The sequence below is a fragment of the Pezoporus flaviventris genome, unplaced genomic scaffold (assembly GCF_033815535.1).
Source record: "Pezoporus flaviventris isolate CSIRO_AGI_PZ_B2104156 unplaced genomic scaffold, CSIRO_AGI_Pfla_v1 ptg000066l, whole genome shotgun sequence".
Lineage (NCBI taxonomy): Eukaryota > Metazoa > Chordata > Aves > Psittaciformes > Psittacidae > Pezoporus > Pezoporus flaviventris.
The window spans coordinates 3,593,458-3,614,973 of NW_026892614.1; the positions used below are offsets into that span (position 1 = coordinate 3,593,458).

The 21,516-nt window shown below is 49.4% G+C and overlaps 2 protein-coding genes across 6 annotated transcripts in view; one reads left to right on the forward strand and one right to left on the reverse strand.

The window, feature by feature from the left end:
* Positions 1–1,735: 1,735 nt before the first annotated feature.
* Positions 1,736–11,612, reverse strand: POLH (DNA polymerase eta). 2 transcript variants are annotated; one of them, XM_061470975.1, is made up of 10 exons: positions 11,463–11,612; positions 11,250–11,384; positions 10,901–11,133; positions 10,339–10,508; positions 6,971–7,074; positions 5,800–5,919; positions 5,065–5,188; positions 4,339–4,404; positions 3,493–3,656; positions 1,736–2,688 (listed from the first exon to the last, which is right to left on the reverse strand). In XM_061470975.1, exons 1-10 carry the CDS (start codon positions 11,597–11,599, stop codon positions 1,833–1,835), a joined length of 2,109 nt encoding a protein of 702 aa, XP_061326959.1. In that variant the 5' UTR covers positions 11,600–11,612; the 3' UTR covers positions 1,736–1,832. The 2 variants fall into 2 exon arrangements, with proteins under 2 accessions (XP_061326959.1, XP_061326958.1); XM_061470974.1 differs by having other exon boundaries at positions 3,493–3,695.
* A 256-nt stretch (positions 11,613–11,868) lies between these two features.
* Positions 11,869–21,516, forward strand: part of XPO5 (exportin 5) — a 29,531-nt gene continuing 19,883 nt past the window's right edge. For 2 of the 4 annotated variants that reach the window (XM_061470977.1, XM_061470980.1), the window contains exons 1-14: positions 11,869–12,104; positions 12,415–12,536; positions 13,153–13,225; positions 13,808–13,945; positions 14,260–14,442; positions 15,447–15,488; positions 16,356–16,382; positions 16,680–16,865; positions 17,526–17,602; positions 18,056–18,155; positions 19,549–19,632; positions 20,015–20,140; positions 20,373–20,463; positions 21,185–21,313. In XM_061470977.1, coding sequence (XP_061326961.1) covers positions 11,949–12,104; positions 12,415–12,536; positions 13,153–13,225; positions 13,808–13,945; positions 14,260–14,442; positions 15,447–15,488; positions 16,356–16,382; positions 16,680–16,865; positions 17,526–17,602; positions 18,056–18,155; positions 19,549–19,632; positions 20,015–20,140; positions 20,373–20,463; positions 21,185–21,313 — 1,534 coding nt within the window. In that variant the 5' untranslated portion in view covers positions 11,869–11,948. The remainder of the gene's footprint in view (positions 12,105–12,414; positions 12,537–13,152; positions 13,226–13,807; positions 13,946–14,259; positions 14,443–15,446; positions 15,489–16,355; positions 16,383–16,679; positions 16,866–17,525; positions 17,603–18,055; positions 18,156–19,548; positions 19,633–20,014; positions 20,141–20,372; positions 20,464–21,184; positions 21,314–21,516) is intronic. The other 2 variants (XM_061470981.1, XM_061470982.1) reach the window with 1 other exon arrangement.

Here is a 21,516-nt window from a genome sequence, read left to right on the forward strand (position 1 = left end):
CTGATGTGAACTGTGGCCCAAAGAGCTGAACAAACCATTCAGTTTCATAGGGTCAAAACAAATACCTGTCATCAAGTTACACAGAGAGTATCACTAAGTCTGGGAAGGAGGGAAAATATAGAATCATAGAATAGTTATGGTTGGAAAGGACCTTAAGATCATCAAGTTCCAACCCCCCTGCCATGGGCAGGGACACCTCACACTAAACCGTATCACCCAAGGCCTAGTCCAGCCTGGTCTTGAACACGGCCAGGGATGGAGCATTCACAACCTCCATGGGCAACCCATTCCAGTGCCTCACCACCCTAACAGGAAAGAATTTCCTCCTTATATCCAACCTAAACTTCTTCTGTGTAAGTTTTAACCCACTACCCCTTGTCCTGTCACCACAGTCCCTAATGAAGAGTCCCTCCCCAGCATCCCTATAGCCCCCCTTAAGATACTGGAAGGCTGCTATGAGGTCTCCACGCAGCCTTCTCTTCTCCAGGATGAACAGCCCCAACTTTCTCAGCCTGTCTTCATACTGGAGGTGCTCCAGTCCCCTGATCATCCTTGTGGCCTCCTCTGGACTTGTTCCAACAGTTCTGTGTCCTTTTTATGTTGAGGACACCAGAACTGCACACAATACTCCAGGTGAGGTCTCACAAGAGCAGAGTAAAGGGGCAGGATCACCTCCTTGGACCTGCTGGTCACGCTCCTTTTGATGCAACCCAGGATACAGTTGGCTTTCTGGGCTGCGAGTGCACACTGAAGCCAGCTCATGTTCATTTTCTCATCAACCAACACCCCCAAGTCCTTCTGCACAGGGCTGCTCTGAATCTCTTCTTTGCCCAACCTGTAGCTGTGCCTGGGATTGCTCCGACCCAGGTGTAGTACCTTGCACTTGTCATGGTTAAACTTCATGAGGTTGGCATCAGCCCACCTCACAAGCGTGTCAAGGTCCCTCTGGATGGCATTCCTTCCCTCCAGGGCATCAACCGAACCACACAGCTTGGTGTCATCGGCAAACTTGCTGAGGGCGCACTCAATCCCACTGTCCATGTCAGTGACAAAGATGTTGAACAAGACCGGTCCCAACACAGGTCCCTGAGGGACACCACTCGTTACTGGTCTCCAGCTGGACATTGAGCCATTGACCACAACTGTTTGTGTGCAGCCGTCCAGCCAGTTCTTTATCCACAGAGTGGTCCATCCATCAAATTGATGTCTCTCCAATTTAGAGACAAGGATATCGTGTGGGACAGTGAAAAATATGGTCTGGCACGTTTCCCATCCCTCTGTAGCGACTCTAGCAGTAGACTGTTCATGTGTCAACAGCAACTATTATGAACTGGTGCTTACATTTCAAAAAGCCTAACAAAAAGTATGCCTGTGCAGCACCAGCTTCCTCAAGTCTTGACAGCAGGTCTGCAGCACGCCAGAGCTGGTGATGAGCACCACACGATGGACTGCTAAACACTGCAAATACACTGTGTTTACAGTGCCTGCTTTTAAAGTAGGAACAGGAAGATGTAGGAACAGAACTACCAAGCTATGGAAATACTCAAGGCAAGACATGTATGTGAGAGTAGGGTGCAGCTTCAGTTAGTACCACGCAAGCAGAAGCAACCTTGCAGGCACCACCTGAACTGGGTACATCCAGCATCACACACACTCTGCAAGGTCCAGTTCTTCTTAGACTTGGGATACAGATAATTTATTAGACTTTTCTGCATTAAAAACCTGGCAAGCAGTATAAAAACTTTTAACTATATTTAAAAACACCAATTCTTTAAGAACACTGATTCTTTTAAAAACACAGATTCTATAAAAGCTGCCAGCACAGGTGGGAGTTAAGGAGGTAAGCGCTTAAAGAAGAAATCTAAAGTTCTTGTTACACCTTCTCTGGGCCGTTTTGCACTAGATCCTGCTGAAGTCTTGGCCTTGTTCTTTGCCTTGGCAGGAGATGTGGAAGCTGCAGCCGTTGGGTTGGGGTCTGCTGCTGGAGCAGTAGGAACACTGGACTCCAGGAAGGAGCTTTGCAGCTCTAGAGCGAAGTGGTAGTCCATGTGCTCTGGGAACTCCCACACCAGCACAAGCTGGCCACACTTCTCACAGTGTTGCTGGTCCCCTGGTGAGGCAGGAGGGAGCAGGGTGAGCTCAGGAGAGGGTGGCAAATTCTGCTCATTTTCCTCCATAGCTGGCTCTGATTTCAGAAGGGTCCTAGAGCTGGGTGGAGTTGAGGGTGTTTGTGTAGCATCAGACAGTGACTTCCCACGGTGAAGCCTCTTGTAAGAAGTACTGCTCCCATCTCTGGGACTCTGCTTCACAGGGGACTCCAGGTCGCACTGCACAGAGCCAAGGCCAACACCATCTCCCTCTTGGTGCTCTGGGGAGCTGGGCACAGGTGACGCTGCAGTGGGAGCAGCAGGCAGGCTGGTTGCTGCTGCCATCTGTGACTGCTGCCTTTCTGATGCCTTTTGGAAGAATGACTCAATAGCATTAGCTGGCTTCTGCCTGAGCTCTTTGCTTGGGCTCCTAAAGAACTTGACCATGGGCCTCCTGGAAGATGTATTGTTTTGGCCAGCGGTGACAGTGTCATCAGGCTGGGTATCACCCGTCATGAAGGTGGTGATGCCTGCAGAGAGGAGTGTGGCAGGTTCTGAGAACTTGCTTGCCGAGAGAAGCACCGATATAAGTGGTGGAGACCTGCAAACGACAGACTAACATCAGCTCAGACACCAGCCTGGGAAGCAACAAGTCTTTTGAGGTAAAACTTTAAGCAACATAAAACATTCACAGGCAGGGGAACTTCAGTCTGAGGTAGGAGAGATGTTTCGTCTGACAAAATGTTAGTTTTGCTGCCTCCGGAACAGTCTCTCAGACATAGCAGGCTATGTTGGGCAGAGCAGAAAGCTTCTTTCCAGAACAGCATTTCCCAAAGGAAGGGGCACTGGAACAGAGGCAGGTAGCTACCAGCCTGGACTTTCAGTCCACCACAGGCCAGAGCTGCTGTGAGACTCCCAGGCAAGGTAAGAGGGCCTTTAAGGGAGCAGCAGCCTTGTCAGAGCCTAATAGACAGGACCTTCTCACCTGCACTCAGAGCAGGAGGAAGATGAATAAAGTAACACGGAACACAGGAGCTATGTTTTCCTTCCTGCCCCCATGGCCTCCTCCCAGAATGCACCTTTGTCCTTAGGGAAGGAGAGCAAGGCCTACCTAGCTTCTCCAGCCCAGCAGGGCAAAGGACTGCCTTGTCCCAGCTGGACACCCCTGTGCCAGTAGTAATCATCAGCTCCAAGTACAGAAGTAAGAAGTGTCTTGCCAGATGCGGGGCAGGAAGAGGCCAGCTCTCACTGCTGTCCTACAAGTGAATATTTCTGTGCATGGAACAGGGACCACTTTTTCCTGCCAGTCAGTGTAACACTCCCGTTCCTTTCTGTGCTCATCCTGCACCTCCTGCAGCAGAACAACCTCCAGTGAGGACACTGAACTACTTTCTCGCACACTCACCAGGCCGCCTGGTGAGCGCCAGCCACGTTGCAGTTTTGGATGAGGGCAAAGGCATCGTTGCACATCTTCTGGGCATCGTAGCGGGTCAGAGCACAGAAGCGTGACACCCGGGTGTTTCCCTGCATGCGGATGACCACCATCAGCTGCTTGGCCACTCGGTGGTTCTGCAGAGAGAGAAGAGGTAGCTGTGTTTCAAGCGACACCTGCAGGAGAGAGCAGGAAAGGCCGAGGAGACTGTCCCGCTGCCCAGAATCTTGCGCCATCAGCTACGGCCTGTGACAGATGGCAGCTTGTCCTGCCTGGCCTGATCTCCAAGGGATGACATACAGAACAGCAAGTGCTGGTACAGCTGTGCCACACCGGATGGGAAGCAGTTACTCCTTGCTTTCCTTCCAAAGCAGCTGTGCACCCTTTCTTGCCCTCCTTACAACAATGAATCTAGATTTCTCACCCTCGCCTGCAAATCTACCACATCTAGATTTGAGCATATTGCCTCCTCTCACAGCCCAAAGCACAAGAAGAGCTGCATCAGCAAAGGGCTTGCAAGGGAGCAGGATGGTGTGGTGGCTTTCAGGTCCTTGCAACCTAAAGCACAGGACAAGGACAGTCCTTAGCCCTGCAGTGTTCTGGGGCAAAACCAACCTCCAAAGAGGCTCCTACACACCTCTTTGCTTGAACACCTCTGCACACAAGCACGTATCTGAGGGCGAGCAGATTTACACACACACACACACACACACACACACACACAGCACCCTCAGCCTCCTGCAATCAGCTCACAGTGCAAACGGGCTGCATGGCTTCCTGAAGCCGGGGGAATGCTGTCCTAGTGCCTCCCCTCCTTACCTGGCTCCTGTCTTTGATCAGTCTGGATTCCAGCTCCAAGGCCATCTGCAGGAGCCAGTGCTGCACCTGGACAAAACAGTGGTAACAGACAGATTGGATCTCTGCTCACAGCACTGCCACCAGGCCAGAGCAACACTGCGCAAGCTGGGCAGTGCTGGAGAGGGATCAGACTGGAAAGGACACAGACTATTGTAAGGCCCCATATCTGGAGTACTCCTGGAGAAACTGGCCCAGGTAAGGATTCAGCACTGGAGGCAAGGCAGTACAAAGTCCTCCATACAAGTCCTCCAGCATTACTACTAGTCTTTGCTAAGTAAACTTTCTACCTGTCTCCCCACAAATCTGTGGGAACCTCTTCCCCAGCTAACAGGCAAGGTGTGTCCTCCCTCTTCCTTTTAGGCTGGTTACCTTTTTCTGTAGCAACCAAGCCCTTGAAGCTTAGCACCAGGAATACCTTTTGAACAGCACAGGCCCACAGTTTTTCTTATGGAAACTACAAGAAGGTTGGACACCTTGTGCAGTTCATCAATGCATTTCTGTCAAACAGGGATCTCCTTAGTTTCTGAGGCTCAAACCACCCACTCCCGCTCAGCCCAACCCTAGGCTGAGTTTCAGGGCATAGTGATACAGAAAAGCAGCAGTTTTGCAAGCTAGTCTCAGCTTTTAGCGTTCTCATCTTCTTCAGCACAAAAGCCAAGCCTTACGCTAGGAGTAGGCTTCTCCTACCTCTTTCTGTGTGGCCAGGGCTATCTTCCCAGGGAAGTTCTTGCTGCAGCCAATGGACTGGGGCAGGTACCGGTTTTTGACAGGTTCCTCTTCAATTCCTCTGCACAAGTAATAGAGCCAGGACCTGAAAGCCACAGAGGAAGCATGAGGTGAAGGCAGCCACAGACAAGCAGGCACCACTGGGCAGTAAGTCAGCTTTCTGCTGAGCCATGCTTTCAGCTTTGCGTACGCTGTGACTCTGCCTCTAATCCCCAGCTCTGCAGTTGCAGCCACAGTGAACAGGCAGGCTTCCCTTCAGGCCACAGCTGCCCGTCAGCACAACTCCTCCACCCCTTCTCCTGAAGTGGCAACAGTTCACCGGTCTGCAGGGCACCCGAACTGCTGCTCTGGGTGTTTCCAACTCCAAATCCAGCCTTGTAATTTCCTCTGTAATGAGACTGTTAAGCCTGCTTGCTTCCTAGCCTGCAGGGAGTACTTCCGCAGCTTGGCCCCAGTCCTTAGAACCTCTAGAGGAAGGCAGAGGAGCTGGCTGACAGGCAAAACATGCTGGGGAGGGTGCTTGGGAGCAGGCAAGACTGAAAACCTATTTGTAGGCCTGCCAGACTGATGCTTCTCAAGAGTTGTCACCTGAAGTTTTACCTTCCAACCCTCCTAATCACAGCAGAACAACCTGTGACTGAAAGGAAGTCCCAGTTCCTGCCAAGAGCTAAGTTGTGACAAGTGGTTTATCATTACCCAGTTTTGTCTCCAAAGTGAGTCTGGAGCTCTCTCTCACTGTACCGTGTCAGCTCCCCAATGTACTCTACTCCCAGGATGTCTGTGATGGCAGTGCCAAGCTTGCCTCCCAGGTTACGGCTGTGGCAGAGAAGAAGAGAAAGAGGAAACAAAACCAAAACATCAGGTGGAGACTATACCAAGTCTTCTTGCAGCAGCTGATCATGCTAGAAACAGTCAGGAAATAGCAAGACAAAAAGGAACACTTGGTAGAAAACAGCTCTTAGCTCATAGTGGAAGGACACATGGCAGATGAAGTGGGAACTGCTGTTTGGTTTACACAGTTTCAGTGCTTCTTTCTCAGCTCCATCTTCAAAATGTGGTCTCAAACCATACTTTGAAGACTGCCTTGCACACTCCCTGCTTCTTCCTATGCAGACAGGACCCCTCTACCTCCACACCCCCCTCCTCTCCATCCCCAGTGAGACACTGAATGCAGAGAGCAGCAGTGTAGGACCAGGAATCCATTCATTTGGAGCAATGGTGCTGGCAACTCTTTCCCTCACCAGAAAAAGTACTTGTGAACAGTGTGGATGCTCAAAACCAAGCCACATCTGCTCTCTGGGAGCACAGTTCTGTCCCTCACACTGGGGCACAGCTACGGCCTCCTTGCTCACAGCTGCTCCTGGCTTACACCTACACATGCCAGCAGTCATCTCCAGCACAGCTCTAACCAGGGAAAGGCTGCCCACAGGATGCTCGTGGGCTCTTCAACTGTAGTCCCTTCATGGGGAGGGCTGCAGCTCCCACACAGGCTCCTCCCAACCTGTTGCTCACAGCTGTGAGGGATTACTGGCAGGATATCCTCTCCATTTCTTACAAGCATTGATAAGCAGTTACTGTGGAGTTAAAAGCCTTTGCTGGCTGCTATCAGTTAGCATCACTGCTCTCTGTTGAGGTGGGCAGAAATAGTGTTGTACCCCCAAGATACTTTAGTTCTGCTCACACCAAGCAATGATGACAAACCAACAGGAGAAAGTACCACAACAACGAGGACAAACAGGGCCCTCTTCCTTATAAAAGCCTAGATAGTGGATGCATAGCACCAGCATTTCACGTACGAGCTCTTGCCACAAAGCAGCTCAGCCTGAGCCCCAGGCTGGACAAAAGCAGGCAGCTCCCCAGTACTTACATATTGCCGACAGGCAGCTGGCTGAAGAACTGCGGGACAAATCGCGAGGACAGTAGTGTCTGGCGATTGGGCTTGTTTAGCCCACAGGCCAGTTTTGCCAGTGTCTGTAACACACAAGAGAATGGAAACACTGTTATTACAAACTCTGCACTGACTTTATGTGAATCTACCTAATGGCTTGTGCTTTATCACCTCTAAGAGCTGCCTTTGGAATAGCTGCTAGGAAGGATGTGCAGACTGCATTGTTGCTTGCTCCCAAGTAATACCCAATTTGGGACTTGGCACGCACTGGCTGAAAAGCATGTGGCATGCACTCTGAACGCGCTGCTGCTTCCAGACTTCTAGCTCTGCAAAGGGCTGGACTCCTGCTTCAGGTAGCTTAGGGGATCTGAGTCTATCACCAGTTCTGCTTGGCTTAGTTTTCCATCAGGCAAGCATGCTAGAGCTTCCAGAGCATCCCTGTAATCCTGTCCAGGATATTTCTCTCACTATGTCTTGCTCCTTCATCTCTGTGTTTGTCTTGTTTTTTCTCAATGTCACTAATTTAATCTTCTCTCTGTGACGTCCATAGCAGCATAATGCTTCAAAAGGAAATCTGCAGAATACAGGCCTACTAGCCTAGAAGGGATGTTCTCTAGCCTATCAGCTACACAGCTTCCCCTCCCACTCTAATCTACAGCAGGATCAAGAATACACATACCAGCTCAGAATACATATAGCTGGGTGTTTGGGTTTTTTTAACAAGTCTAGTAATTTCCTCTTTCATTGCTTTACCACACATCCTATAACTAAGCAGAATTTCCTTCCTGCTCATTGAACTATGTTCTTTATTAATAGCTTATTTTACAGTCTCACATGCATTCTCACTATCTAGACAAATAGATATCTTTCCTTCAACTTTTCATATCCAGTCATTTTCCAGATGTCCAGTTATCATCATTCTTTTTTCACTGGAGACTATTCCAAGTTTGCCCACACTGTTCATGAAATGCTGCAAGCTGAACCCATCATTGAGACTTCATGGGGAGAAATAATTCTTTTTTCGTGACCCCTTCACTAATCTGCACATGCTGAAACAGGATTTGCCGTTTCTACAAGAGCACTCATATTACTGACTCATCCTGCTGCTTGCCCGCAATAACTCCAGGCTACTTGCTGCAACTTAGCCAAAAGTCTGCTGGTTGCTTTTTTTCCTATAAACCACAAAAGGCAGCCAGCGAGGAGTGTAAGCAGCACTGCGTGGTGATTTCAGACTGTTTCTGGGCTTTTCAAGCCCAGAATTTTCAGCTCTGATTTCATCTCCCAGAACTCTCACAGCCCAGACCCAGAGCCCCATCTTAGCACCACCTGAATTCCTACAGCCATTCCCTCTCTAAAGGCTGCAGTGAAAATATTGGCTTTTTGCAGAGCTCAGACAGATCCCCACAGGATCCCACTCTAAACGTCCCTGAACACAATCATTATGGGCACCAGCAAGATTTTCTTTGGCCAGATGCATGCCCTTCAGATAACATCAGCCGTGTTGCATTTTGCTAGGGTGTCGTCATCATCGGTTTATGCAACTCAGGCTGAGGTGTGTTAGAAACCTTAAGGTCAACACCTCACAGGTGCAATTCCCCCTGTACATTAGGCCACTTTTGCTGTCAAAGAGGGCACGTAAATGAGTTTGGCACAAGTAGTTCTTGATAAAACCATGGTGTTCCCAAATAGTTCATTCAATTATTTGGTCTCGTTTATCAGCTGGGTTCTGGGTGTACTCTAATGAGTTAGCTCACTAGGAACAAAACTTCCTCAGGAGGGTCTTCTTCAGAAAAAATAAAATGAGCTCAAAGGAGGAAACCTGCACCTTGAGTTTTAGGTAACAGTGGCTGTAGCCAGTGAATGGTTTTTAATGACACAAATTCCCAGTGGCTTGGACAAAAAACACCACCAGTTTGGGGCACTGAAGTGAGGGGCTGCTCTTCCTCTTTCTGGTCTATCAGTCTTTACCGCTGCTGGCCATGCCTTGGGTGATGCTCAACCAGCTGCTGAGAGCAGTGCAGGAGCACTTGGTGCATGTCAGAAGCTGCAGAAACAAACAGCCTTTGATGCTGCAGCTACAGAGGGTTTCCTGCTGGGTGAAATACTGACAACACCTCACACTCCTTTCATTCTCTGCAGAAAAGGCTTGTACCTACAGAGCTGAGCTGGCTGTGGAAGCACTGTAGTGTGTTCTGCACAGGCAAACATAGGCTCTGGTAATCTCTTCATTGTGCTTTCTGGTATAGATCAACAGGTCTTCAGGGACAGCACAGTACATCATAATTTTCTTACCCCCTTTAAGGGAATTTAGAAAAGAAAGAATAATGCTAGCATAGGAAATGGGATGTGGGAGAAGCTGCTAGGGATAGCAGGGATGCTCTTTACTATTCTTGATTAAAAAGAGCAAAAGGGCAAATTGAAGATCTCTTCCACTGGAAATTTCTGTACCAGTGTTCTTCCTCAGCTAGCTCATTTCTGCCTCAGTCTGCTTTAGTTTCAAGATGAGCCAGTGCAGAACTCGCTCCACTCCCTGTGTACAGCTGGTAATAGTTCCATTTTTTCCTGCAGCAGTCCAAGATGAAATGTAGATTCCTTAAGTTCCAAAGCATTCATTTAGTCTTTATCCTTCTATTTTTTCAGTCAGAGCTTGTACTGTTAAAAGTCACATCTGTACAGATAAGCCCCTTTTGCAAACAGCAAAAGGAGTGCGAGGTGCTGTCAATAAGGCACCCTGTACTTCTCCCAGCAGGAAACCCTCTGTAGCTGCAGCATCAAAGTCTGTTTTTTTCTGCAGCTACTGACATGCTCCAAGTGCTCCTGCAGCTGCTCTCAGCAGCTGGCTGAGCATCACCCAAAGCACTGCCAGCAGGGTAAAGACTGATGGACCAGAAAGAGGAAGAGCAGCCCCTCACCTCAGTGCCCCAAACTGGTGGTGTGTTTTGTCCAAGCCGCTGGGAATTTGTGTCATTAAAAACCATTCCCTGGCTACAGCCACTGTTATCTAAAACTCAAGGTGCAGTTTCCTCAGCTCTCTTTTTTTCCTGAGGAAAACCCTCCTGGGGTATTTAAAACCTTTGTCTTCTAAGCAATTCATAAGGGTACACCAGGAATCCAGGCAGTAAATTGATTGACTGCTGACTGCATAGGCCACATCTCTAGGGAAAAAACTCCTCCCCTTCCCGGATGTCCTATAATTTCCCCAAAGGCATGCTCACACATGGCTGCACTCCCCACTCAGCTCATCTTTTATAGGAAACTTTGCAGAGCACATAGGAAAGCGCCTACAGAGCATCTACATTCTGATTCTGCTCCTCAGAAGAAATCAGGCTGATGTGTTACACACATACTTTGTTGTGTGAAATTCCAGCTGAACACTTGAATCCGGTGGCTGCTTCTACGGCCACCCTCATTTCCTCCACAATTACCGCACCCATGGTCAGCTGCAGGTCAGGACAATCGGGGTTATCAAATGACAGCGTCGCTAGCCACTCGTGTAAGCCACATTGCCGCAGCTCCTCTAGAAAAGGGACACAAAGGGGATCAGCGTGGGCACTTCCTGCTGAGCCCAGCGAAGGGACCGGTAGCATCAGCCAGCCCCAGCCAACAGCCACATTCTTCACGCCAGCAGCAAGGATGAGACTCAGGCACCTTAAATGCCATTCACGGGGGCAACCATAGCTCCCATTTACCACGCTCTCGCTTCGGGGCAGGTAAAGCAGCACACCCTCTGGTGATGTACAGGACGCATTACCGATGGAACAGCACAGGGACAACACAGGGCACCCAGGGTGGCAGCGCCGTGCTCCTTCCTTGCTGCACTGCGCGTCCTCAAAGCAAAGCCGTTAGAACCCCCCCGCTGCGGTATGCAAAGCGCCAGCCGCGGCGGCCGAAGCCCGGGTCGGTGCGTACCCTTCCCGCCGGGCTGGGGGCCGGGGCCGGGCTCGGGCCCGCCGGGGTCGTCGGGCAGCCCGTGCACGAAGGTGGTGGGCAGCAGCGCGGCCTCAATGGGGCGGCCCTGCAGGGCTCGCAGCCGCTCCCGCGCGCTGCCCGTCAGGTCCAGGTACGCCTCATCGATACTGGCCCGCTCGATGGCGGCGAAGCGAGACAGCACCTGCATCACCTCCGCGCTGGCATCCCGGTACCTGCCGGGCAGCGGGCACGACTTCAACAGCGGGCACGGCCTCGGCCGCCGCCCCGCGTAAAGGCGGCCCCCGCCGCTGCCGGCCACCCCCCCTAGCCCGACCCCAGCCCCACTCACCGGGTGAGGTCGGCCTTGCCCCGCGCCTGGGGCACCCGAGCCAGCGCCAGCTCGGGGCACAGCGCCCGCGCCTCTGTCGCCCACATCCCGCGGGACACGCCGAAGGCGCGCGCCTCGTAGCTCACCGCGATGATCCTGCAAGACACGGAGGGCAGTGCAGGGCCGCGCGGAGGGGCGGTGCGGGGAGCCGGGGCCGCCGCCGCCGCTACCTACCCGCCGCCCCGCCACTCGGTGTACTGCACCACGGCGCAGGGGCGGCCACGCAGCTGCGGGTCGAGGCGCTGTTCCACCTGCATGAAGAAGCAGTCCATGTCCACCAGGGCCACCACACGCTCCTGTCCCCGCGACATCCCACTACGACCGCGACTGAGTGAGTGACTGAGTGAGTGACTGAGTGAGTGACTGAGTGAGTGACTGAGTGAGTGACTGAGTGAGTGACTGAGTGAGTGACTGAGTGAGTGACGCGCTTCCGTAGGGCGGCACAGCAAGGAGGAAGGCCGCCGCCACAGCAGCACCCCAAGAGCAGTGGTACCCGCGAAAGGCAAGTCGGGACTTGTAGTTCTTAATGGGGGCGGCGCATGCTCTTTCCCCACTAGTTCCTCCTCCTTCCCCGGCACATGCGCGGAGGCTGCTGCGGTGCCGCGCGTGCGCCCGCTACGGGGTGCCCCCTCTTTTCGCCCGTCGGTGGCTGCCGCCGCCATGGCTGCCGCCGCTGCTGTGGCCGCCGCTGCAGCTGCCATGGCCGCTGCCATGGTCGGGGAGCAGGTGAACAGCCTCTGCGAGCAGTTAGTGAAGGCGGTGACCGTCATCATGGACCCGGCTTCCACGCAGCGTTACCGCCTGGAGGCGCTCAAGGTACTCGGCCGGGGAGCGGAGGGGAGGCGCCGGGCTCCGGCCACGCGGGTGCCCCGACCGCACGGCCCCGGGACCAGCTCCGGCCCGGTGCGTGAGGGACGGGGACGTGCCGGGCCCGGGTAAAGCCGCCAAGACTCTGGGAGCCGGCAGTGGGTGGGGGAAGGCAGCGGGGCTGCGCCTGCGCGGCGCTGAGGGGGTCGGGCGCCCCCCTCTAAACGCTGTCCTTCCCGAGGGGCTGCGGCTGCCCCCCGTCACTGGCCGCCCCGTGCCCGCTCCTGTGTTTTAACCCGTGTTGCCGGTGCTTCCCCAGTTCTGCGAGGAGTTCAAGGAGAAGTGCCCCATCTGTGTGCCCTGCGGGCTGAAGCTGGCAGAGAAGACGCAGACGGCCATCGTCCGGCACTTCGGCCTGCAGATCCTGGAGCATGTGGTCAAGTAAGGCAGCTCGTCCCGCTGCCTGTGCCGGGGAGGGAGCCGGCCTGCTGCCACACAGCCGCTGGTGTGGGTTCTGCGCCCGGCCCGGCGCCTCCCTCAGCAGGGAGGCACTTGGAGGATGTGAAGGGTCTGTTCCGCAGCAGAGAGCAGTTGCTGTCCTGCTCCTTTTTTTCCCTTCCCTGTAAAATAAGGAGAGGAGAAAAACAACTTTCAGGCAGGTTGGGAAGGTTAATTCGCCAAGCACTAAGGTACCTTGACATTGCAAGGTGTAAACAAGTACGCAGGGTTATCAGTAGGTCTTTGCAGCGTTCTTTGGCCATAGCCTCATGCTAACAAAGAGGCTTTGTATTAGTTCAGTTCCGAGATTCGTCTCTGCCGCCTCTACAGACCTGATGCTTTGTGCATTTGCTGCTGCTCCCCATGTGTGTTGACCTCAGTGGTGCACGCCCATTTGCCAGCAGCAGTTTTAACTCAGCCTTTTCATTAAGGCATTGGGCCCTGGCAGAGCCTGGGAGCTGTAGTGTCCCTGTAGGTAAAGAAGCGGTGGTTGGGAATCAAGTCAGAGATCTTTATAAATATTTTGATTTGATGTCATTTTTGTTGCTCTTTCAAACAGGTTCCGGTGGAACAGTATGCCTCGCCTAGAAAAAGTTTATCTAAAGAACAATGTCATGGGCCTCATATCCAGTGTAAGTGCCTTCTACCACAGGCTGTTATCTGACGTATGATTCTGTCACCTGAAGACAGAAAGCGGGAGTGAAAGGACAAAGGATTCCAGTTACTTAGCACACAGTACCTGAATTCAGTTGTGCATTTCATTACTTTCTTGCTGTGCATCCTTAGTTGTTCCAGGGATTTTCTCTGTCTTGTAGTTGGGTCAATAACCATGTCACTCCGTGTGGCAGAAGTTGCAAGTCTTGTATAATGTATATGCAGTGCTTTCTTTCTTAGGAGGCAGTTTAGTAAAGATGGGTGTTCTTATACTTTCAAGAATATCAAACTCGTCATCTTAGTCGTGTTTTCTCTATTATGATTGCTTTTGTGACCAAGTGACCTTTGTCTGAGGAAAATCCTTTTGGCTCTCGGAGTTCACTAGCTGTGGGTGTTTGGGAGTGTAGGAGTGTCATCCAAGGTCGCTGGGATGGAGAGCGGCTCAGTCTTGTTTCGTTGTTTTTCTGTGGTTTAGAATATTTGCGACCACTGTGCTTTGCAAGTCAAAGTTACAAATGTCTGACGTTTGCTGTTTTGATAACTCTGTCCCTCTGTCTCAGGGAACTCAGAGTATTCTGGAGGAGGAAAGTCATATTAAGGATGTTCTGTCTCGCATTGTGGTGGAGATGATCAAGCGCGAATGGCCTCAGCACTGGCCTGACATGCTGAAGGAGCTGGATACCCTCTCCAAGCAAGGGGTATGAGACACACCTGTCTGTTCTCTTCTGCTTGGTCATAGCATGGGTTTTGGTCTTCCATCATCCTGATGAAAGCTTAATTCAGTTGTGCTCAGATGAGACAGACTGATGATGGACTCAAAAATCCCTGTTAGATTAAGTTATTCTAGGAGATGATTTTAGCAGAAGAGTGGGGCGTCCTTCTGTCTTACTTTCCCAAGATGTGACTTGTATCTTCATGCATGTTCACTTTCTCCATACATCTTTGGCCTAGCTTCTAGGGATTTTAGTCTTTGAACTGTGCTGATGGTGTGTATTTCATTTTGGGATGTCAGGAAACTCAGACGGAACTGGTGATGTTCATTCTCCTACGTTTGGCAGAGGACGTAGTGACTTTTCAAACTCTGCCTACCCAGCGGCGACGAGATATCCAGCAAACCCTCACTCAGAACATGGAGAAGATCTTCAGCTTCCTGCTAACTACGCTGCAGCAGAATGTCAACAAGTACAGACGCATGGTAAGAGTCTCTTTTCCTTGAGTTCTGTCAGTCCTGGAGGTGCTTAGGAATTGGGATACAACTCGCAAGTTGTTGGGGAAGCAAGTGCAGGGACTGTCTGAAATCTTTTGCTGTCACTGTGAGTAGGGATCTGCTGTGGCCTGGAAGCTGGTGCTGATCTGAGAGACTGAACACATGAGGTTGACAGGGTTAGTGTTGACAGTTTGGATTTGCTAATGAAAATAGCTAGCTAGAGTGGATTGTGTGCCTCATCCATGCTGTTGGAATGCTCTGCTGACGCTAGGGCTGTACGGCTTAGCAAACAAAAGGTGTGGTTGTAGCAGAAACAGGTAGATTTGGGGTAGTTTCTGTAACACACGGTGGTAAAGAGATGCCATCCTGGGCTCGTATTTGCTCTCTTATGCTGCAGTGGTGTCTTTGTGGTGATACACCAAAATGCAAGAGTGTTTGATGTCTCTGCATTGCATCTGGGCCTCTCTGGTCTTTTTCTCTGATAGCTCAGGTCAGAAAGCCATTTTTTGTCAGTTGTGGTGAGGAACCCTCTTCCTTTTTGTGTAAAGACACTTCTTTCCTTAATTCTTGCCTAGAGTCAGAGATGTGCAGGTATGTCAAGGTGGATGGCCAAGGCAAGTCTCTGTCCTGGTCTGTTCCTGTGAGAAGGAGGTGAATTTGAGGGCAAAGCGCATTTGAGAAACTGATACAGCTCCTTAGATGTATCTCTTGTTCTTTTTCTTACTGTGAATTAAAATTCAGATACAGTGGACGTGAAACTTGGAGTCAATGAAAAACTCTCTCCTGTCTGACTTTCCTGGTGCACTGACAGGCTGAACAAACCCACCTGCTGAGCAGGCAGTTCTCTCTGCAGTTCATGGTGGTGGGTGGGAGACCCTGGTGCATTTTGTAGTCTGGTTGAAATGCATTTCCAGGTAAGGTTTGAATTGCAGTGCTTGAGGCTCTGAAGTGTGGCTGCTTGTGCTAACGGTGGAATCTTTCTGATTGGCAAGGTTGGCGCACCCCAGGAACAAGAAGTCCTCGCCACTCCACAGGTTAGCTGATCTTTGGGATGTTTGCACAGGGTAAATTCCGAGGGTTGGGTGTTCAGTTGCCTGTCTGAACACAGAGAATGGGGGAGCTGATGGACAAGACCATTAATGATGTGCAGTGCTTAGAAGTATGCAGTTCTGGTATGGCGGCTCTGTTGCTAAATGTTTGAGACATGTCCAGATTAACTTAAATCACTGCACTGATTACATTGATGAGCAGAGTTTCCAAACCAGAACCTTGCAGCAAAAAGACATGCTCGTGGTGTCTTTGCATCAAATCAAACCTGAGTGTCTGAGGGACTCATTTGCACTGGTCAGTAAGATGGTGCAAGCAGTGTCTTGCTGCTGTTCAGTGTTTGGAACTGGGAGTCAGGCTGTAAGCTGTTGCCCCAGCTCTCTCTCCAGCTGCCTGTCTGACTGTGGACAAATCATTTGCCCTTTTCAGACATCAATCTCAGTGTGTAAGAGGCACCAGCATCTTTCAGAGTCTGGCTTTTGAATGTAAGGTGCTCTAAAAGGTCAAATGTTTCTTCCCTGGAAGCTTCCAAGAAGCACCAAAATTCCTTTCCTTGTCTGCTGTGTCTCCCTGGTGCCTGCTGACTGGAATGTCATTTGGATAAGAAGGAAATTGTGGCTTAACTTGCAGTTCAAAGTCCTGTTGTGTTACCTGCCAGGAGGCTGTGGAGGTGGTTATGAAGCTTGCAGCGATGTCCTGAGCAGGAAATGGTGTTGCTGCCTCCTTCACTGGGGAGCTGCTCTGTGAAGCTGCTTTTGGCTGCGCTCTCAGGAATAAGCCTGTCCAGCAGTGGCTGGGTGGAAGTGTTTGTGTGCTACAGCTGCTCACTTACTGTCTCTTGTTTTCTTTTTCAGAAGACTGATCTGACTCAGGAGCCAAAGGTGAGTGGAACTAAGCAAGAGTTAGTGCATTCGTCATTCTTAAGACCAAGATTGCTTAGAACTCGGCTTTTCCCAGGCTTTGGAGTCTGTTACCTGCAGTTCTCATTTCCAGGTGGATTTGTTCACTCCTAATACAAAATCCTTGTAAAGAGAGAAGTGAGAGGTGGCAGCAGAAGGGTCTAAGTCTCACTCTCTCAGGATGGTTCCTGGTACTGTTCTTCTAGGGAGTGTACTGCTTTAGACAGGAATTGGTGTTTCTCTCTGGCTCTGACCTCCTTGCCCCCTCTCTGTTCACAGGCCCAGGCAAACTGCCGCGTGGGGATAGCAGCACTCAACACCTTGGCTGGCTACATTGACTGGGTGGCTCTGAGCCACATCACAGCAGACAACTGTAAGCTCTTGGAGATGTTGTGTCTCCTCCTGAATGAGCCTGAGCTCCAAATAGGAGCAGCAGAGTGTCTCCTGATTGCTGTCAGCAGAAAAGTGAGTTCTTCCTCCTCAGCTCTTCTGGTTTTTGCTTTGTTTTCCTCCTGTATTCTTATGTAATTCTTCAGATAGAGCAGTGATATTTTTCCCCTTTATTTAAGAAACAAAATTAAAATTTGGCTGCTTGTGCTAATGATACTCGGTGTAAATGGCATGCTAGCACAATACATACAGCAACTGTTGGAGTCCCATCTAGCATGTGCTCACCTCTCCTCCAGTGTTGGAGATCCCCATTGACTTTTTTTCCCCCCTTACTTTCTACAACTGTGAAGTGGGAAATACTGTCATCTGGCAGCTCAAAGAAATGACAGCGGCATCTAAAGAGGTGATTTGAGCCACATGTTCAGAAGCAGCTTAGTGTCAGGGCTATGTGTTTGTCAGCTGCCTTTAACTAGTCTGCCATGAAGAAGAGTTAAAGTCAGTTTTTCAGTTTAAAGTTCCTGTGATGGAATTGCTGGGGGAAATTTCTTGAGATCAGTAATACCTGAGAATTTTTGTCAAGTTTTAACTAAAATTACTTGCGGGCTGCGAGCACCTCCCCAGATAGAAGGGCAGGGGGGATCTCCTAATTTGACCTGCAGCTGGGAATAAATAATTATGTAGGTGGGAATAAATAGTTGTGTTCTAACTGAGGCATTTGGTGTATTTTACACATAGGGCAAGCTGGAGGATCGGAAGCCTCTGATGGTCTTGTTTGGAGATGTTGCCATGCACTACATTCTGTCTGCTGCCCAGTGAGTACCATCCTGCTGCTGTAATGTCACACGAAACTGCATACAAATGGCTTTGTAGATAAGATTTGCCAAAGATAACTGTTGCTTAACTGCAGGAAGCAGGGACTGGGTTAGGAGAGAACAAAACCACCATTTCTCTTGCAAAACCTGAAAAACTGCAAGATTTTTCAAATCCTATAATTGAAGGACAAAGTGGTGTCAATACCACAGCTCCCTCAGCTTTCTTTTTAGCCTGAAACTGATCGGGAGGAGCTCTTTCAGAGAGGCAGTCCTAGAGGTTTTAGGTGCCAATAAAGCACTAATAGCAAATAATGGTAATAGCGAAGCAAATCCCACTGTGATGAAATCAGATTGTTCTAGTCCTCTTTTTATCTGCAAGATGGATAGCAGTGTGCCTCTTGCCTACAGCATGAGTAACTGTGAACCTGTTTTTCCCCCTTCCCTCATTCCCAGGACAGCTGATGGAGAAGGCCTGGTGGAGAAGCACTATGTTTTCTTGAAGAGACTTTGCCAAGTTTTGTGTGCGTTGGGCAGCCAGCTGTGTGCGTTACTAGTAAGTCTCTGCTAACAACAGAAGCAGCCCTGGCAAGGCTAGTTTTTAGGGCAGGGGGTGAGGCAACCCTCAGGTAGGACCAAAGTTCTCTCTGTACATTTTGTAGCCATCGGGTTCTCTCCACACGTCTGGAAAGTGCAGAAACAGCTCTACTTGCAAGTGGGATAACTATCCTTCGAAGCCATAGGAATGTAGAATGGAGGGACCCTGATTCCAAGCTGCTTCTGTCCTTCTGTAACCTCTGTAAACTGCCAAAACTTCATTGAAAGTTGATCAAGTTTTCTGCTGTATACTGCTACAGAAAAACTGCTCCAGGAAACTACTGTTTTATTGGAAGCTTTTTAAATTTCCCTATTAAATAACTCAAAAGGATATATGTTGTTTTTCTACCAAGATTCTCTCAAGCTGAAGGCAGAAATAGGTTTTGTTCCTGCTCTTCACCTTTCTGATGCTTTGGGTCAATTTTGAGATGAAGATACGCATTGATACTTTGTATGCCATGCTGGCTGCTCAGTTCCTGCTCCCTCCATTCAGAGCAGTGCTTTGCCGTAAAGAAGGGAGGCTTGTGAGAGATGCTGCTCATAGGGAGACTGAAGCATCCTGTGCAAGCGATAGACCAAAGTAAATTCTCACAGGGAGGGGAAAAAGAAACCAAAACCCAAAACCTTTGAGAATTTATCCCTAAAAAGAATGGACAGCAAACAAAGGGTGTATTATTACTTGCAGTGACTTTACTGGCTGTTAGGCAGTGAAAGCTGTTAGTGCATAGATGAAGTAATAAGGTGGAGATTTGACTCCTTTCGCTCATACTCAGGAGAGGCAACATTGAGCTGTACAGCTCCAGAACAGGGTTCTTAAGGGCCCTAGGTCATACTATGATCATGAGGAGCTGCAAAACCATGAATTTATGGCTCTGGGCAAAACCTACTTTCCTGACAGACATTCCACAAAGTTACTGGTAAGAGATGTCCATACATTAAATACAGGAAACATTTGGAGGAATGGCAGCAAAATCTGGGTGTATGTATGAAATTCTGCAGTTGTGAATTCCTCCACTTTGCTGCTGCTGGGTCTGCTTGACCCAGTAGGAGTAAAATTGTCACTCATGGCAGCAGCAGTGGACATGAATTTGGTTTTAGCAGAACTCCACTGTTTGAGAAGTCACCCTTTTCCCTTGAAGGGTGGTACTGTCTCTAGCAGCCCGAGGCTGCTCAGCAAAACCTGCTACTTCTCAGGCTATACTGATCTAATCACAGTTGTTCAGGTTTTTGTCTCTGTTCCTTTACAGTCTGTGGCCTTGTAGTGCTTCTGCTTTACCCAGAGACAGAGCACTTGTGAGTCCAGTGTGACATAGAGTTAATATTTTGTCTGAAATTGTTTGTCTTCCTCATAGGGCTCAGATTCTGATGTTGAAACACCACCCAACTTTGGAAAATACCTTGACTCTTTTTTAGCCTTTACAACCCATCCCAGCCAGGTATGTAAAGGCCTGAAAGTCTTGTGTATGTTTATGTAAGAATGTGTGAATTGAACTAACCTGCAGTAAACTGCAGCACTTGAGCTGCCGGATACTGCTTTCCATTTCAGCTGAAGACCTGGAAGGCAGAGTGGTTTCTTCTCCATTACCACCCTGTTAGGGACAGTGCCTGACTTAGATCCTGCATACAAAGTACAGAATTTGCAGTCAGCCCTAGTATTTACTTAAAGACTTGGCATTCTGGAATTTTATGCCTTCAGGGTGCCTTAGCCTCAACTGAATAGTCACTGTAATTTGCTGTTGCCTTCTGATAGGAACACAGTGGTAGCAGTGGAAATTCCAGCACTGACATCCTTCTTTTTTCCCCTCTTTTCTCCCCTAGTTTCTGCGATCTTCCACTCAGATCACATGGGGAGCCCTCTTCCGGCATGAAGTTTTGTCTCGCGATCCCTTGTTGCTGGGTATGATTCCCAAGTACCTCCGAGCATCTATGACCAACCTGGTGAAGGTATGTGGGAACTGCGGCCAGATAGTTGTGAGAAGGTGCCTACATGAATGTGGCCTGTGGGAGAGAAACTACGTTTTTATTGTGTCTGCCAGAGACCTGATCTCCTGGCTGCTGAGCAGACAGCTCTGTCTCAGCATTTTGCTGTCTGCTCCTTGTCTTCAGTCTGGCAAGTAACTGGAGTTAGCTGTGATGGGTAACTTTTCCTTCCTGACCTTGTCTGCTCTGTCTCCAGGTGGGCTTTCCCTCTAAATCAGACAGCCCCAGTTGTGAATATTCCCGCTTTGATTTTGACAGTGATGAGGACTTCAACGCCTTCTTCAACTGTACGTTGCCATCATCCTGTGCAGATGCTGTTGTCTGTACCTTTCTGTTTTAAAGATTTAAGTTACATCTGTAGTCAGCAGAGCCTATTTTTTTTGTGTGGTCATGCACTGGAATATTTTGGAACAAATGAAATTCCTATTCTCTAGTTTACTTTCAGTATCACAGGGCTCAGATTCTGGTGTGGAAACATAGAATCTTTCAGTATCTCTTCATTATCACAGAGAAGCTTTTAGTATCTTCGAAGTAAAAAAAAAAGACTTCTTTGGGGTTTTGAGTTTGCATTAGTTTGTCAGCCTAGAATCTGAGTTGGGTTAAGTCAAATAATCTAGAAAAGTGTGTTTATCTGAAGGAAGCATAAGTTATCTAATGCTGCTTTTGTATCTCAGTATCTCAAGGTGCAGCAAACATGTATAGTTTGAAGGTGTTTCTTTTTTATGAAAAAGAGGCTTAATTGTAGTACCTCTGGCTTTAACATAGATTTTCATAATTCATATTGCATTTTAATTGCACTTCTTTTTATGTTAACCCATCACTATTTTTAGTCCATTTAAATCACTTCAAATATTGCCCGTTCTGTTACACCTAGTTTGCTGGCTGTAAATCTGAGCTCACTGCACAACTATTGCCGCAGCAGCAGCCCGTAACATTCCCAGGTCTGCTCTGGGGAAGCGAGCGTTTGCAACATCAGCTTGCTGCAGGGTGTCTCATTTTCCACTGCAGCTTTCCGAGCCCAGCAAGGAGAGGTGATGAGGATGGCATGTCGTCTGGACCCTCGAACTGGCTTTCAGATGGCTGGTGAATGGCTGAAGTACCAGCTCACAATTCCTGTTGATACTGGACCCATGAACTGTAAGTTACCTGAAAAAACAAGATTGATATGGGGTTTGGTTTTTAATTCAAGCTGAGAAGCCGCTTCTTTGCCCTATCTTTTTAAGGGTGGACCAAGACTTAACACAAGGTTTTTGGTCTTTAAGATCATAGAAAGTTAAAAACAAAATCAAATCAGGCTCATTCCTCCCCACATTTAACCCTTTACAGCCTACCTAGGGAAC